Genomic DNA, 19,332 nt, shown 5'->3' on the forward strand with positions numbered 1-19,332 from the left:
GAACTGAGGATATAAAGTGAATTCAGCACAGTCCCTCTTCTGAGGGAGCTTGCCCTCTGGTGGGAGAGAGAAATACATGGGTTATGATACTACAGTGTTAAGTCACCTTACGTAACAGAGAGAAGGGATGATTATTATTGGAACCACAGAGAAGGGGGGCCTAATCGGTTAGGGGTGTCGGGAAAAAGAGAAGGCAAGGTATGTGCTGACAGTTAAAGGATAAACAGGAGTTAGGAATGAGGGTAGACTGCAGACACACTAAGCACAGAGCTGAGGAAGGAGGGAATGTGCAGGGAAGAACAAATGGCTGAGTGTGGCTGAAGTGTAGACTGAGGCAGGGAGTGGTGGCACAGGCATCAGATCACCAGGCTTATTTGGGGACATGAACTTAATCCTGTAAGTGGCGAGGAGCCTTCAAAAGGTGTCAAGCAGGAGGGATGTCAGATGGAATTGGGAAGGCTAGGAAGGAGGAAGGTAAGAGGGGCCTGAAGAGAGACAGCATTTGTGACAGTGTGCACTGAAGTCAGGCAGCAGTAAGGATAGTTCTTTATTATTTTTAATGTTTGAAAAACATTTAGTAACAAAATTGTTATTATTGGTATCTTCTGGGTTAGGGGTGGAGACTGATGAGAGGGGAATTAAAGAATAACGCCTTAAATTCTACCCTGGATGAATGTGGAGAGGGTAGAGCCAGCAACAACATTAGCAAACAGAAGATGAGAAGCTGGCTGTGTGTGTTGTTGGTGTGGTGGGGGGTCCGGGGGGTGGGGCCAGGAGGAAGGGGGGCAAGATTATGATTTCATTTTACACATGTCGGTTTTGAGGATGGAGCAGAGGAGATATACAATACTGATGCTGCAGATAGGACTGAGAGATGTGGGAAGCATCAGCAACAGCATCCTTCCTGTTTCTTAAAAACAAGGATGTTAGATCTTGCCCAGAGGGCAGCAGTGAATGATGAACTCTGGAGAACACTGGCAGTTTTCTTTCCGAGGCCTGCCTGATGTTATCACAGAAAGGACAACCTTCAGTGGGGATGTGTCAGTGTGTGCGTATTTCAGCGAGAGAAGTAAATGGATGATTGTTCTACAGTGTTAAGTGTTTTTAGTGGAAATATGTCTTTCTTTTCCCTTCCTCCATATAAAAGGTATTTAAGATGATGTAAGTCTAATAATTGTTGACTTATTTTAACCCCATCGTAATCTAAGACTGTATCAATATTTTAAAACTTATTCTACATACTATGGTCATTATGTTGATCTTTACTAAGTGACAGCGAATAATCCTCTGTTTTATTTCCTGCTAAACCAATCAATTTTAATCCTAACTTTATTGCTTGAAAAATGGGGAGGTCAGCGAGTGTTAGCATCCTGAACTCGGAGTCAAGCTTTGTGAACCAGGGCCTCGCGGAACCTCACCTCGGAGTCAGAGCTGTCCAGTTCAGACAGAGTCGGAGCTTTCAGGAGCCTCTTCCGCTGCACAGGCACCTGCTGCGCAGCATTTAGCCCATTTTCTTTTCTTTGTGATGTTAAACCTCCATTCACCACTGATGATTCCGCAGTGCTCTTTGGAGATTCAGGGGTAGTTACATCTGGTAAGAGAAAGAAGAAAGCTCACCTTTTCTTGAGCTAAGAAAGGTAATCAGTGGACAAAACACACTTCCCCAAGTACCTGCACTCAGAAACACACACCAGTGACATAGCATTCCCATGTCACACAAATACAGCACAGCAGCTTGATACACCTATGTATACAAAACATTTTTGTTAGATATTAACTGTCGAATTCAACTGAAGAAAACCTTTAACTAATGATATATTCACATTTATAGGTTAAAATTTAGAGCTAAGAGAAGTTCTACAGATAACTGACTCAACTTCTTCATTTTCCGGAGGCTCAGAAAGGCTAGTTTTACTTTACAGACTCTAAAAGAGCTAGTGATGGGTGGATCAAAGTGATGGCATGCATGAAGCCTAAGTAAGTGTACGGTTGTCAGGTATGAACATCGCTTGATTTAAAATAGCTAATAACCCATATTCATATAAACATGAACACAAAGAATCTGGGATACAATCCCTCTGATAAAGCTGACTTAGTTTATTCAGCGCTCCAATCTGGATGGGAAAGCAACGTAACAAATTAAAGAAATGCAGGGTACAGAGCAGAGCACAGAGTATACAGTACAGTAAGATGCAGATGGCTCTGCTCAAAGTCAAGCTCTGCTGCTAGTTACCTAACCTCCTGTTACCTCATCTATAAAATGGGCTAACAACAGACATGAGTTTGTTGTGAGGATTAAATAAGTTAACAACTGTACTAGTATATAAAATACTTAATGCTGTGTGTATTACAGGCAGTTCACCATGAATGTAAGCAATTAATAACACCGATTTGTATCTACATTAGCAAGTAAGTAAGCTAAGGATCAGAGTGATTTAGCCAGTCACACAGCTGGTGTGTGGCGGAAACTTGAATCCTAGTCAGTACCGATTCTAAAGTCCACTTTTTTTTTTCTCACTGTAGCCTGGAATTCTCCAATGCAAGTGGAACCACTTTCCCCCAGTATTTCAAATGAATTGTTAAACATCAACGTTTAATAACTAACTACCAAATTAGAGTATTTAAAGATGGGAAAAAGCAGTCACTGTATAATTTAAGTTCCAGGTCAGCACCATGAGCAGGTCTGTGCACATGGAACAGTCTGAAGTCCCTGTAGTTGGGGGTAAGGGTACACTAAGCTAAAAAGACATGCTTCAAGCTCCTTTATGAGGGGAAAGCACTGTAACTGGTTATTATAAAATTAAGAATCAGTAGTTTCCCCCAACGCATAATATTTATATGCTTGAAGTTTAAGAAGTGGATTTCCAGGAAAGATTAAGTATATAAATGTGTTCTAGTACAGCCTTCTATAACATTATCTGACTTAATATTTACAATTTCTGTTTATTTTGAGAGATCAAGAAGGCCAGAGAACACTCCCTTGTGAACTAGAAGAAAGGTTTGAGTAAGCTAGGAAGGATGGAGGAAAGGAAAAAGGAAGGAAGAAGACAGACATACCATCCATTAATCATTTACCAGTTTACATAAAATTTCTAATAGAAATTTTGACAACACGTGCATTACTTTTGTTATGTTTCCAGGTATTAAGTAGCTAGAACAAATAAATAAGTAGGGAAGGAGGTATGCTGAAGGGGACAAAAGGGTAAAAGCAGCTAGTTTTTACACACATTATAATGGTTAAAGTCTTCAAATACAGCTTTAATAAGGAGGTGTAGAGAGTGGTAGGCTGCCACACTTAGGAGTAATTTCAAAGTTTTCTAGAAAGCAAAGGAGGAAATGATTGGGCTGATTAATTCCTAGTCAAGAAAAAAGGTAGTGCTTAAATATGGTCTTGAAGTATATATACATATTTTTAAATTTCTTTCTTTTTTTTTTTCAGAGAGAAAAGGAGGAGAGACATAGAAACATCAATAATAAAAGAGAATTACTGATTGGCTACCTCCTGCATGCCCCCTACTGGGATTGAACCTGCAATCCAGGCATGTGCCCTTGACCAGAATCGAAGCAGGGACCCTTCGGTTAGCAGGCCAATGCTTTATCCACTGAGTCAAACCGGCTAGGGCAGAAATACATATTTTTAAAAACCTGATTCTATAGTGTATCTCATTTCATACCCTTCCTATGGAATTGTTCATGTTGTTGTACTAGTTAGTCTTTCAAGAGAAAGCACAAAGTTAAAATTGCACACTCTTTCATCCCTCTTAACTACCCATATTTCAATCGAGGCTCCCAAATTGGAGGTATAGTGAGAACGCAGCGCAGTCAGCTTCCCAAGGCAGGTCTCACATTCCCAATCTATCAGGTCAGGTGAGACCACTTAGGAGTGCCTGGAGGGACACTGAAACAGTTTTAGTGGTTATATATTTACTTCAATGTTTAAAAAAATACTTTATCAGATGCATGATTTTATGGATGTTTTTGCTTAAGATATTTAAGTCATTCATGATAGATTTAAAAAACTTAAAATAATACCTGGTAGCACTTAAGTCTGGCAAAAATCATGAGGGTGGTATCTGAACTGAAGCTTAGGAAACACTGTTAAGTGATAAGGGCTGCCATGAGTTCATTTCACTCTCAAGGCAGGGATTTGAGAAATTACCCATTAGCTCTCTAACTGCCTAAACACTGTGCTATGAGACTGATACAGTTCACTGACTAAAACTACTAAAATAAACATCTTGTACTAAATTGAAGGCTTTGAGATAAATAAGATTAATAAAAAATATGCTATGTAACAGTAAGGTTTCAGAATGATCTCCACATATAAGACTAAATACTGTGTGTGATTTCATCTCATATTTCATATTTCTAAAAGACTCAGTTAAACATATTTTTAAGAGATGTTTTTAAGTAGTTTGATTACTTATACTCTTCTGTTCAAATAAATAAATCCTCATTACTTTAGTGTTAGAAAACCAAACACTTAGATAAAACTTTGTACTTCTACATAAGACAGAATTTCTTGAGGAAAACAACTGATATTTATAACTAAACAAAATATTTAAGATGCTAGATATGGCTTTGAAAGTCATATATCTCAGGTTCAGTGCATGGCCATGATATTGAATACTTTATTATAATAACTTTATGTGTATTAGATACACCCAGTTGCTGCCTTACTTAGTTGGAGGAAATATAACTGGGATACAGATTACATATTTAATATTTGCATTGCAAAAATAAATTATACTTACCTTAATTAATGTTGAATAGATTAAAATTTTCCAACTAGGATTAATATTTCTAAGATATACCTAAGCAACAGAATATACTTTATGTCTTATTCTACACTTGAGTTCAGGGGAATTATTTACATGTTTCAATATTTACTCCTTAGTTTTCCAACTTGGCATTAGGTTAAAGAATGGATCCATCTTTTCCATTTATAATTTTTTAAATATTGATCTTAGAGAGAGGGAAGGAAGGAGAGAGAAAGGGCAACATCAATGTGAGAGAGAACATCGATTGGTTGCCTTCTGTATATGCCCTGACCAGGGACTGAACCCGCAACCTAGGTATATGCCCTGACTGGGAATCGAATCCACCACCTTTTGGTGTATAGGACAATGCTCCAACCAGCTAAGCCACCCAGTCAGGGCCCATTTATAATTTGTCAAGATGCAACAATGAAAACATAAAAGTAGCACAAGAAACGTTCTTGTAGAAATCATGAAGTATATACACTAAATTATGAAGTAAACTATAGCAATGAGCAGTGAAAGCACATAAAAACTTTTTGTTACTCGTTTATATCAAGGAGGTCAACTACCAATATCTTTCTTCCCAATACACAACCCATCATATAACCTATAAGAACCCAAAATACACCTATATATAATATGTGTAGGCATGCATAATGTCTAGACCAGTCCACCTGTGCTTAATTGTGTTAGCCAATAGTCAATGTGTTTAAGTAGCCAGCCACTCTCATACAGTCCAACTGATGGAAACATCTTTAGTAGATATTTAGAAGCGGTAGAGTGTCTGTAATATATACTGCCAACTTTTACGAGACTGGTAGTAACTTATATATTCCAAAACATTTCTGAGTTTATTTTCCAGAACAAAATTTTTTATAAGGTTACTCTGCAAATGGTTGGTAAAATAAAAATTTTCAAGCAGATAAAAGAAAATAGAAAAGCTCTTTAGTGGTCAGTCAAAAGAAGTAAGTGAAGAATGTAAATTATTTATTTGAATTTCTTAAAAGCACAAATATTAGTCATGTCTGAGACCTACAAATATAAAAAAGAAGTTTAAAAAACAGTTAGGAACTAGGTTAGCAGTTGAAAGATACTCAGTAAATAGTCATAAACAGAATATAATACTAGAACTCTCTGGCTCTTTAAATATGAATTTGTATTTAATATATGCCAACAAATCCATGGCATATAAAAGAAAATTCTGGAAGAAAATATTAGTCCCAACATCTTATCTCATTTTATGTTCAAAACGACAGCTTCCGAAATTAAAAATTCTAACTTGCAAAATAATTTACGAGGATTAAGTTGGCTTGGAAACTTCGCTCATATATAGTTTAAAAAGAGGACTGATTTTACAGGTCACATTTACTCATTAATAGTTGTTTGTTTCACTATTAATCCCTGTCTACTTAACAGGAGGGGTCTAAACTTGTACAACAAACCCGGGATCCTATTTTACAACCAAAGCCATTCCGTGCTTTTCTGTTTTCATACTGTTAATGAGCACTCAGAACTGTTTGTGACTTGGCCTTTCTACAGGGAGCAGAGAGATACAAGTTCTTGTCTATCAACTGAGAAGCGGCAGTTCTCTGAAGTAGCTGACAGTTTTCAGTTTAGCTACTTAAATGCTTTAGAGAATAAGCAGTGTCAAAACTTTGTTTCTTGAAAGGTTTTTTTCTAGTCTCTTAAAGCAAAGTTCTGCTGTAGACTGTGACATCACTGCTTTAGAAGACTGTGGGTGAGTGAGAGTCCATAAGGATCGGCAGCCACGGTCCATAACCGTAGGTGTGGTGTAATGGTTCTTCCATACCCCTTGGTAGGCAACAGATTTATTGCAGTTTTACTTTTTAAAAAGTATAAGCAGAAAGTATTATTTTACTGACCACAGCTTAGAAGAAGCCTTTCAATTTTCTTTTTTGACATGTTTGAACAAGCAGATGAATGAAATGTATTTCACAGAAACCACAAAACCCACGTCAGGTGTGAAAGCATTTTTTTTTTTTACCTGACAAGTCAAAACTGTAAGACATGCTAAGTGGCCGCACTGCTGAAAAAAAGAAAACAAACAATAAAAAGAAAATAATTCAGCTGTTAGAAACATACAGGGAGGACAAAAAAGAGGGGAAAATTCGAGAAGACCTGGAGTGGCACATTTCAGACTGTAAGGCAGAAGGCAGTGAATAAAAATCTAAAATATAATGAAACTGTGAATCTTAGTTTCAATTCTATCACTCAGACTTCAAATGAAGTAACATTAAAAGAAGAAAATAACTTTTTAAAGAACATGTTAAAAATAAGCATGATAAAGACAAAAATTTTAAAGAACCATAGTACTACAGAATTTTTTACTTCAACATAACATCAAAAGAAAAAAATAGCCATTTTAAAAAACAGTTTTACAGAACATACAAAATCTTTAAAATTTAAAGATAAATGTGTTATTAAATAATTTATTTCAGGGTGAAAATTTGGCTCTCTGTATATAGGTGAAACATTTTATATGAAGTCTCATTTAGGAACTAGCAGCATCACAATCCTATATAATAAAAGCGTAGCATGCAAATTGTCCCCTCGACCGGGAGTTCGACCAGGGGGTGGGGCCGGCTGGGGGAAGGGAGGAAGGCCCTGGCCAGCTGCGGCCACCAGGGGGAGAGAGGCCCTGGCCAGCAACCGGCAGCCGGCAGCTACTAGGGACCCTACCAGTGCATGAAATTCGTGCACTGGGCCTCTAGTATGTCAATAATTGTCTGTTGAAGGCAGTGTAACCTAGTAGTTGAAAAGAGGCCTCAGGAGCCAGAATGCCTAAATTTGAACATCAGCTCTGCCACTTACTCCCAGTGTGATTATGGGCAAGTTACTTAACCTCTCTGTGCTTCCGTTACTTCATCTGTAAATGGTAATAATGATACCTACACCTCATGGAACTGTTAGGAAGATTAAATAATTTTGTACAAAAAAAAAAAGAGAGAAAAAAGAGAGAAAAGAAAAGGTGCTCAGAACAGTGCTCGGTACACAGTAAAAAGCTCAATAAATATACTTTTTTAAGAATAAACTTATTGCCGAAACCGGTTTGGCTCAGTGGATAGAGCGTCGGCCTGCGGACTGAAGGGTCCCAGGTTCGATTCCGGTCAAGGGCATGTACCTGGGTTGCGGGCACATCCCCGGTAGGAGATGTGCAGGAGGCAGCTGATCGATGTCTCTCACATCGATGTTTCTAACTCTCTATCTCTCTCCCTTCCTCTCTGTAAAAAATCAATAAAATATATTTTAAAAAAAAGAATAAACTTATTTATTTCCTATTGAATACTTTGTTTTTAAATTTTTATAACATACTAAAACCCATTGAATTTTATAACTTAAAGAGGATGAACTTTATGATAGGTAAATTTATCTTAATAAAACTGTTTTTAAAAAGGTTATACAAAGATTTGATGGATTTGGGTATTCATGATAGTCAGAATTATCTATTTTCACTACAGCCCAAAATTCTTACCAGGACTGTATATTCTATGACCTAGGCTCAGGGATACAGGTGCTTTTGTGGTCAGAAGAGACTAGAACATTAGGTCTATAATAGCTCAACTCTGGTTGTTGTGAAATACCAAGTAATAAGGTTAAAATAAGATAAGATATAATCAACAAAAACTGATATTTAATTATTGTAAAATAGGGCTTCTATTAGTTAGCATCTAATTTGTTTAAAATGAAACAGGAGAATATGTGTGTGACAAGTGTTTGTGATGACATTCCATGCAATTTAAGAGTGTCCCCTTGATGCCTATAAAGATTGCTAGTTTCTTCCTTAAACTCCTTCAAATGACCTCACTCAACGCCCTCTCACTGGCTGCTATTAGCACTCATGTATATCTCTTGCAACGTGAACATGCAGGACACTCCAGAGTCACTCTTCTGTAAGCATTTGCAGGCAGGGATGATGCCTTATTCATCTGTGTCCCCCAACAGCTGGCACAATGTTTAATAGAAAATAAAGGTTCAAAACAGTATTGGAAAAAGAGAAAAAGAGACTCAATGCCACATACCATCCAAGTAATACAACTACATTATGCTTGTCTTGTTCCTTTCTCTATTCTATTGGTACTGCCATTAAAGTTTATAATCCCAAACCCAGTTAATCTTTACTCCTGTAAATCATAAAGCTTACTTTCTCATGGCAAACTATTTGTTTTACTCTATAGTTTTGTTGAAATCGTTTGTATTACCTCCATTATTCCTTTTCAAGGTGTAGTAAATTTTAAAAAATCTAGTTTAAAACAATTATCCTATAATTAATTTCCTTATTTTTCCATAGTGGTTCTAACTCTCTGTTCTAAAAAAAAATGCATATACATATAGTCTGTGAAATATGAATACATTTTTAAAACATTTCAGGGGATTCACAGACCCTCCTCAGGCCCAGTTAAGGATCCCAGGATAAGAACTCTTGGTTCACATGGTTTATATGTTTTGGCTCATTATTATGTAAATGCTCATATGGATTTGTCACTTTGCATGCTATAAACATCATTTAAAAGTATTTTTATTGATATCAGAGAGAACTGGTAAAGGAGACAGAAATATCAATGAGAGAGAGTCATTGATCGCTGCCTCCTGAAAACCCCACACTGGGGGTCCAGCCCAGGCATGTGCCCTGACAGGAATCAAACCCTGACCAGTCGATGCTCAACCACTGAGCCATGCTGGCTGGGCTAAACATAATTTTTAAGAGATAACACTTGCTGCCATAAAAATTAGACAGGGATAAATTGACATAACTTTTATTTGTAGTTTAGTAATTGTAAGGTACATTTAAAAATTTCAACACCTATGGGAGTTCTTTTTACAGCCAAGTCCCTATACTAGGGACTGGGGTCACAATAATGAACAAGACAGACATGGGTCCTGCCATGATGAAGGTCACAATGTAACAGAAGGGCTGAGAGTCAAAGAACATCAATATGGAGTGACTGTAGAGTTCCGAGCTGGACTAGGGAGAGTAATCAGAACTGATGCAATAAATAGACCAGAGAAGATGACAACTTAGGTTAAGACAGTGGCTATTGAGTGGAAGCCTAGAAAGTTCCAGAAGTAAAATCAACAGGGCTTGGCTGTTAAGAATCAGAGATGATGCTGAAGTTTGTGTTAGGCACACTGAGATGGGGAAACAGGAGGAGATAGTTTGGGTAGAAAGCAGATGAGTTTACTTGTGGACTTGTTGGGCTTGTCTTGCTTGTAGGATATAAGGAGGCTCTATCTAGCAGACAGATGGATGCATGAGTTTGAACTTTTAGAGAAATCTGTGCTATAGATTCGGGGCTGGAAGATAGCCAGAAACAAAAACTATGGAAAAGGGCATGGCTGAACAGGAAGAAGTGAGCCCAAGATAGAAACTTAAAGAATCAAGAAGAGTCTCAAAGAAGCAGAAAAAGAAATCAGAGGGGAAACTAGGAGAGGGTGGTGTCACGGAACTGATTCCCTTCCTGTTCAGGTGCCGTTATAATCTATTTCCTAACAGAAGTTTCTCTGAATTCTTTGGACACCTTAAATTGGAAAAGAGCTGTATAAACAAAATGTTTACAATGATCTATCTATAAATCAAAATCAATGTGTGCTCATAGTATACATTAAACACATTAAATTTACTAAATATAAAGGAACTTTGAGAATAAGTTAAGTGATATCAGATAGTAATTGATGCTTTTATCACCTAATACCATATCTTTAAACCCATAATCAAGACAATAGAAACTTGAAGTAACACCATTATCTTTATTCTAAAACATATCTTTGTATATGTGTCACAATATAAAGTATTTTACCACAATCTTATTTAATTCTTCCAAAAAAGCCATAAGGCAGGTGTAGAGGAATTTTTATGGCCCTTCTATTGACAAAGAAATAGACACTCAGAGAGGTAAAGACACTCTCCTAAAACCAGTCTAGAGCAGTGGTTCTCAACCTTCTGGCCCTTTAAATACAGTTCCTCATGTTGTGACCCAACCATAAAATTATTTTCGTTGCTACTTCATAACTGTAATGTTGCTACTGTTATGAATCGTAATGTAAATATCTGATATGCAGGATGGTCTTAGGCGACCCCTCTGAAAGGGTCGTTCGACCGCCAAAGGGGTCGCGACCCACAGGTTGAGAACCGCTGGTCTAGAGATTGGCAGAGCTCCATCCACCCTGCCAGTTCAGGATGATGTAGGGAAAGAATTTCTTATTCTTGTACCGTTAGTTCCACTAAGCTGACTATATAAAGACACTTTTTCAAGTGGGTGTGACTAGACCAGGAGTGTGGAAAGCAGTGACTCACCTAATCTGCTACGTCTAATCTCTTCTGGGGAGACAGGCCGCAGCTTTCTTTCTGCTTTGATTTCTTCTAGTATTCTTTCATGGAGGCTCCGTGGCCGTGGTGGAGTGGGTTTTAGTTTTCTGGCTGAGGCCTTGAAAAAAACACATAATGGTTGGAGACTTTAAGTAGTTGTCCTTATATAGTTTTTACTTAAGTCCATTCATACAGTATAATGTTATGAAATGATATTTTATGGATTGACACATTGCTTGATAAAAAACTATTTAGAGTCATTATCAAGATTTCTAAAGCAATAGGGAGATTTCTGAATTTCACAGTGATTTAGTCGTACGTGCTTAACTAATTTTAAAGAGACAACTGTGGCTCAGTGGTTGAGTGTCAACGTATGAACCAGGAGGTCACAGTTCAATCCAAGTCAGGGCACATGCTGGGGTTGTGAGCTCAATCCCCAGTGGCGGGGGGTGGACAGGAGGCAGCTGATCAATGATTCTCTCTCATCACTGATGTTTCTCTTTCTCTCTCCCTCTCCCTCCCTCTCTGAAATCAATATATATATATATATATATATATACACACACACACACACACACACACACACACACACACACATATATATTTAAAAAAGAGAAAATTTTGTTAAAGTTAAAATTATGTTCCCTATATGCAAGCATGAGAGGCAATTAACTGAAATGCAAGCTATACTTTAATACTATTATTGTTTTTGAAAAGAATATTTTCAAGTCACCACAACCTTCTCAGATTATTATTATCTTTATTCTATAGTTGTATAAATAAAGGCTCCGGGAGGCTGATTAACTTGCTCAGAGACAGATGGCTGCTAAATCTTGGAGCTAGTGTGTAAATCCAGGTTTATTTGACACCATGCTCTCTCTTCTCTCCCATGACCTGCATTCTTAAAATTATTTCCTAGGTGGCCTCTTCCCCTTCTTTTAAAAAGATTTATAAGAGGGATCATTAATTATGCTTTAGACCCTGTGTACATTCCCTTTCAGGTTAATGAATGTACAAGGGTTAAGAGGCTTTGGTGAGCACTGGTATTGAGCCAAGGGGAGAAGTGAGGAACAAAGGAAGCACAAACCAATGCTCATCCAGATTAAAATATTCTGATTCCATGGTCACTAAAAAGAAGTGTTAACAGAGGAAGATAATATAAAAGTAGATGTACAGAAGGGTGAATTTACTGCAAAATAGTATGGAAATGACAATTTAATCAAAGAGGTTATTAGCACTATGAAGTAAACTGGAAGGGTAGGCAATCCACACCAGGAACAATTTGATATTATATTTAGCCATTATTCTAGGAAGTTTTTGTTCAGATTTTGCACTATAACCCAGGTTGTTTTGAATTGAAACATCCTAAGATAGCCTTGTATTAAACAAGTTAAGAGTTTTCCTGTGACTTAAATGTAAATCTATAGTTGGGAGTTACCATCTATCTTCTATATATATAAAAGGCTAATATGCAAAGTGTTCCCTTGGGAGTTAGACTGGGAGTTTGATCGCTTGCTATGACGTGCGCTGACCACCAGGAGGCGGCGTGGATCGAAGGAAGGCCCCAATCGGCCCTGATCGCAGGCCAGGCCTAGGGACCTTACCTGTGCACGAATTTTGTACACCAGGCCTCTAGTTCTGAGAATAAAAGCTCAATGTAAAAACTAACCACTTTAAGAGCTGAGTTCTAGAGATCACACCCTATAGGAGAATAATTCATTCTGTGAATGCCAATCAAGAGGAATAAGTCAAATTACATACTGGATTTAAAGGAGGTCTTGATCTGATGAAGTCGAGAATGATTTCATGAGCACTTTTTTTTAACCGAGGAGGAATATCACCATTCACCTGAAAAAAAAAAAAGACAGAAAGTAGAAGATTCATCTGATTATAGCAGTGATTTTCAACAGTGTGCCACAAGAATTTTTAAAACAAGCAATACCTGACTATTTAGTCAGGGGCACTGACCTCTTTTCTCTTAGATCAATGGTTCTCAACCTTCTGGCCCTTTAAATACAGTTCCTCATGTTGTGACCCCCAACCATAAAATTATTTTCGTTGCTACTTCATAACTGTAATGTTGCTACTGTTATGAATCATAATGTAAATATCTGATATGCAGGATGGTCTTAGGCGACCCCTGTGAAAGGGTCGTTCAACCGCCAAAGGGGTCGCGACCCACAGGTTGAGAACCGCTGTCTTAGATTGTCAAATAAAAAAATGACAATCTTAATCAGAGAAACAAGTATCACATGATCTCACTCATATGTGGAATCTAATGAACAAAAATAAATTCACGAAGAAAATATATCCAGAGACATAGAAGCATGGAAGAAACTGATGAATTTCAGAGGGAAGACAGTGGTGGGTGGATGTGTGGAAAAAGATTAACCAAAGAATTATATGCATATATGCATAATCCCTGGGTCTTCTTTAAGAAGTAAAAGAAGAAAATAAAGGATCAAAAATACAAATCATAAAATGGTACATGTCTAGCAATAATTACTTTAAATGCAAATGAATTATGTACTCTAAAAGATATACGGTGGCCAAGTGCTGACTACAAAAGACTCACTTCAAATAAAAAACAAAACAAAAAGGAAGCTGTGGTAGCAATACTTATACCAGACGAAATAGATCTAAAAAACAAAATAAATGAACAAGAAGAACAGAAATAGACTCACAGATACAGAGAACAGTTTGACGGTTTCGAGATGGGAGGGAGCTGGGGGGGGGGGGATGGGTGAAAAGGTGAAGGTATTAAGAAGTACAAATTGGCAGTTACAGAATAGTCACAGGGATGTAAAGTACCAATAGAAAATATAATCAATAACACTGTAATAAGAAGCACAAATCGGCAGTTTCAGAACAGTCACAGGGATGTAAAGTACCACATAGGGAATATAATCAATAATACTGTAATAACTATGTATGTGTCAGATGGGTACTAGATTTATTGGGTGATTGAGTTATATAATGATTTAACTCCTAAGAACTTAATTCAAAGATTTAATTGTAGCTATTCAAAAAGATTTATATACAAGGTAACACAAAACAGGATGTTGATAACTGGATATAAGTTGATTAGTTTAATGAACTCTGGTATAGCCATAAGCTGGAAAAGATGCAGTCATTTAGAAATGATGTTGAATAAACAATGACATGAGAAAATGCTCATATGTTAAGTGAAAATAACAGGTTACAAAACAAAGATTCCAATGTTAATCCATATTGTCCAAATAAAATGTATAGAAAAAAATTGAAGGTTATACACCAGCATGTTAGCAAAATTTCTCTCTGGATTGTGGAATTACATATTTTTAATTTTTTTCTTTGAGCTTTTTTATATTTTCCAAATCTTCTATAATGATCATGTATTACTTTTATGAGAAAAAAATATTTTTAAAGTATAACATTGAAAAGAACATTTTCAACAAATAAGATTACTGAATACCCATTTGAATCCATTAATAGTTTTCTTTGTTACTTACCATCACTTTTCGCAAAGTGTATCTTTTGGATCTAATGTCATCCATTAGCATCTCATAAGGGGTGAGTTGATATTCAATGGGCAAAGGGTTGTACTGCCGCTCTTGGACCTTTTTAAGTTTTACTCCATTCCGCAAATCCCTCATCACCTGTACCCAGAATCGAGCCTGAAAGTACCAATGGTAGAGAGACATCAATGAATGAATTTATTAGTTTCCTATAAATAGCTACAGTCACACAGAAAAAATGAAGATCTTGGATTACAAACAAAAACAATTTTAAAATTAAATTTTAGGCTACTAAAAAGTAAGTAGAAAGCCCAGTAGAGAATCCACAAGCTATAACTGCTGAGACACCTGGGTATAAATCCTAAACCCATCCACTTTGGTAGACATTAATGGTCTCAGTTCTTCAGGCCTCCTGTGTCTACACTGTTATGTAGCTTTGCTCACTAAAGAGGAAGACTGTACTTCTCACACCTTGATATATGATTTGGTTGGCCATTGGAATAGTAATGGATATGACGTGACTAAAGGCTTCAAAAGCAAATGCACAATGGGCTGTCATTCGCACGTCTATTATCGCCATAAGGACAACATGCCTGGATTGACATGATGCCCACTGGAATGACCACCTAGCAGAAGGATGAGACACACATAGAGTGGAGTTACTACAATTGATCTGCAAACTCATGAGCTAAATTAATATTAATGCCTAATGCCACAGTGATTTTGTAGTGCTTGGTTACATGGCATTATAGTGACCATAAGAAACTTATACAACCACCTATTAGCTATTGGACATCCAGGCAGCTGCTTCATCTTTCTGAACCCTGGCTTCCTTATCACTAAAAGAAAATGGTACTTCATAACTTGTTGAGCAGATCAGAGATGTTCTCTATATAGAATATGTGTTCTGTACATAGAAAATGCATAAAAATGACAATTTTTATGTTATCTTTGCACAAATTATTTAATATCAGTTTTATCTACAAATAGCAAGTTGCTTTGTCTATCTTTCAAAAGATTGAGATATATATGAAGTACTTATAGTAATGTAAAACATATTCAATATGTGTATTATAATTTAACCCTTTTGTTTTCCCGCTTTATAAGCTAACGGTGTCATAGTCTCTACTTCATTGAAAAATAAATCAAGCCCTAGCCGGTTTTGCTCAGTGGCTAGAGCGTCGGCCTGCGAACTGGAAGGTCCCAGGTTCGATTCCGGTCAAGGGCACATGCCCGGGTTGTGGGCTCGATCCCCAGTGGGGGACTTGCAGGAGGCAGCCGATCCACGATTCTCTCTCATCGTGGATGTTTCTATCTCTCTCTCCCTCTTCCTTCCTCTCTGAAGTCAATAAAAAAAATATCAATATGATATTTAACTGTAGTTTGTTAAACTTAGTATCTCAAATAGCTACTTAAATATACACTGAGTGGCCAGATCATTATGACCGGCCAGATTATTATGACCACCCCATTAGTACAATGAAGTGAATTAGTTATGCAAATAATAATAATAAAACCTTGAGAGTATTTGCTTAGGAAGTTTACAATATTCAGTATTTTTGGAATGTCAATGAAGTACTGATGGGGTGGTCATAATAATCTGGCTGGTCATAATAATCTGGCCACTCAGTGTATTTTAACATCAAGTGGTATAATTTATAAGAATTGTCTATAAAGATAACTCTAATTAAATGTCTCAAAAATGTCCCCCAAAACAATTTGTGATTAAAAAACAAAAACAAGCCGAAACCGGTTTGGCTCAGTGGATAGAGCATTTGCTTAGGAAGTTTTCAATATTCAGTATTTTTGGAAGTGTCAATGAAGTACTGATGGGGTGGTCATAATAATCTGGCCACTCAGTGTATTTTAACATCAAGTGGTATAATTTATAAGAATTGTCTATATAGATAACTCTAATTAAATGTCTCAAATCTGTAAAAAATCAATAAAATATATTTTTTAAAAAATGTATACCATTTCTTATTCCAAAAAGAATTTGAGGCACTTAATATTGAGGTATACCCATTAGAACATCTTCTAAAATATTCCTTTTTAAAAAAATAGTTTAGATTCTGCCATTAAAGATATTCTAATACGTCCCTAAAATAGTTAGCTTTCTCTTGTCCCAACTTCTCTACTTTTCTTACTTATTCCTTTAAGATCTAGTTCAATCTATCTCATCTTTTAAAAATATGAGAGGTCTTCTCTGACCTCCTCAGGCTTTAAGAAAACCTGACATATGAAACTTGGAATTCTCAAAATAGGTAAATTAGGGGATGATCACTCACATAACTTTTGCTATAATTTATGAAAGGATTAAAACAGCCTTGTTTTATATAGCCAGTTCTTTATGTATTATTGTTTGGCAAAAATTTTACAAATTACTTTTCAGAATTAAAGTCATGGTTATTATACAACATAATGCACAACTGTCACTGTATATATTCCCAGAGATTTTATTACTTCCCCCTTATTCCACTAGGAATATCCTGAGATGTTTAGAGTCAGCCATAAAAAAATTCTGATTCTCCTTCATTCTATTCCTCATTTCATTCTAATCTTTCTAGGTAATTAGAAAGCAACTCTAATATGTCCAAAAGCAAGTTGTTCATATCTCCCAAATCTGCATCTTTTCCTACTTTCTCATTTAATAATGTCATTACTTATCCAGTGTACTTAACCTGAAAAGTCAGAATCCTAAAATGTGTTTTCCCATTGCCACCTGAACATACCTGTCTAACTCTGTGACATTCACTGTCCTGTCCCCATGGGCCGTCATGCCTGCCCGACTTTAAGTCATCTATGAGGACAGGGATTCAGGGAGCTAGTACCAGGCTGGAAAAACAGTAGACACTCAAATGTGTCACATGAATACACCACCATCATCTGCTCTAGAACTCTGTCTTCTGTTTTATGAAAGCAGAGTCCCCATATTATTCATTCTGCATCCCCAGGGAATAATTGAATATACTACACTATATTTCATACCTTATCCTGAAACAGAGCATAAACTTTGACTTACATATAAGATTATGCTAAAGTATTAATATAATCAGAAAGATCAATATTTTAAAACACTGAAACTCCCAGAGACATTGGGGTGATTCTAATGAAATCAGATAGTTTTATTAAATGGGAAATAGATATTTCCTCAAATGAAAGACTAGGTATTCAAATTCATGTAACATCAATTCATACTACAGTCCTTAACAACCAGTTATTTCTTCTCTAACACTAAACAGAACAGGGATTCTGCCCAGCTCTTACCCAGTCAGCGTTTTTCAGCTCCTCCAGTTCTGTGTTTGATTCATTGCTCTTCTCCATTTCTTGAATCTTCTTAAGATTCTACCAGTTGAAATAAAAATATTTGGCATAAAAATTTCATTTAGCTACCTTCTCAACTTAAAATTTCTAATGGATACCTTCAGATAAAATATACACAAAACGGTTATTGAAGCAGATAATACAGGTAGTGTCAGGTTCAACAGAATCACCAATTCTTCAGGGAAACCTTCCCTTCCTCCTTGAACAAGCCAAACCTTCCTGCCATACAACTTTGTGGCACCATAAACCTTTCCTCTATGGTTCTTATCAACACTAATTTTACATTTGTTTGTGCCTTCCTCTAGACTCCATGACTCAGATTTCTGTTCTCAGAAGCTAATATAAGCACTGCCACTTTTGATACTCAAATAATTTAATAAATACATTTCAATATACAAAATGTCTTTATTTTTAATTTGATACATATATATATTGCAAAATGGCTATCACAATAAGGTTAGTTCCACTTCCATCTCCTCACATAATTATCTTTTTTTAAATGGTGAGAACATTTAAGATCTACTCTCTTTGAAGCTTTCAAGTATGTAATATAATATTGTTAACTATAGTTACCAGGCTATACATTAGATCCCCAGAACTTATTCATCTTATAACTGGAAGTTTGTACCCTTTGAAATTGCATTAATTCAACATCCGCAATAAAAAAATCTTGATAGGTAAAATATATATTCACATATTAATTACAATTTTGTGTTATAACATTCCTACTCACAATAATTCAACTCTAATATATTTTGCTAAGCATATTTGCCTAATTGCATTTGGACTAAGTTTAAATGAATTGTATGAAACCTAATTTGTTTTATATACAAATAATGAATACTTAATATAAAATATTTCTAAACCATTTATTTTTAGTTTTTCAACACCTCAGATTAACCATCTGCAAAATGATAATAACACCATCTGCTTTTTTGTACTTAATAATGCCCAGGAGTATTAATACAGAAAGAATAAAATTACTCTGAGGAAAAGGTGGTATAAATAATGCATTATCTCCTCTCTCCCTAGGAAAGAAATTAGGAGAAAAAAAGTATATTTGGTTGTTTCAGAATGTGTTTCCATAATTATTTTTAAAAAGAAGTCAGGTTTCCTGCTTGGGACTATATAATAAGACACTTGCCACTCCTGAGTCACGGCCCAGTGACTCAATAATTTGCGAACTGGAAGGTCCCAGGTTCGATTCCGGGACCTTCTGTTCCCCACCTTTAAAAGGAAGATACCACCATCTACCTCACAGTGTTGTGTTTAAAATATAATCAATTAAACATAGCAGAACCTTGCATTTACATCCTCTGGGGAAAAGGAACTTCCAAAACATGCATACCCTAATTCTCCTCTGAACTATAGGATATATACTACTCATATGTCAGTGGGCATCCATTGCTTTTGTCTAGAAACCCTT

At 36.3% G+C, this 19,332-nt stretch overlaps 1 protein-coding gene across 1 annotated transcript in view; it reads right to left on the minus strand.

The window, feature by feature from the left end:
- SPIRE1 (spire type actin nucleation factor 1) overlaps positions 1–19,332 on the minus strand; it is an 85,361-nt gene that overhangs the window by 22,513 nt on the left and 43,516 nt on the right. Inside the window, exons 5-9 of the mRNA XM_023754266.1 lie at positions 17,850–17,927; positions 14,577–14,741; positions 12,847–12,933; positions 11,074–11,203; positions 1,419–1,591 (exon numbers count right to left, since the gene is read on the minus strand). Of these exons, the coding sequence (XP_023610034.1) occupies positions 1,419–1,591; positions 11,074–11,203; positions 12,847–12,933; positions 14,577–14,741; positions 17,850–17,927 (633 nt within the window). The remainder of the gene's footprint in view (positions 1–1,418; positions 1,592–11,073; positions 11,204–12,846; positions 12,934–14,576; positions 14,742–17,849; positions 17,928–19,332) is intronic.

The sequence above is a fragment of the Myotis lucifugus genome, unplaced genomic scaffold (genome assembly GCF_000147115.1).
Source record: "Myotis lucifugus unplaced genomic scaffold, Myoluc2.0 scaffold_58, whole genome shotgun sequence".
Classification (NCBI taxonomy): domain Eukaryota; kingdom Metazoa; phylum Chordata; class Mammalia; order Chiroptera; family Vespertilionidae; genus Myotis; species Myotis lucifugus.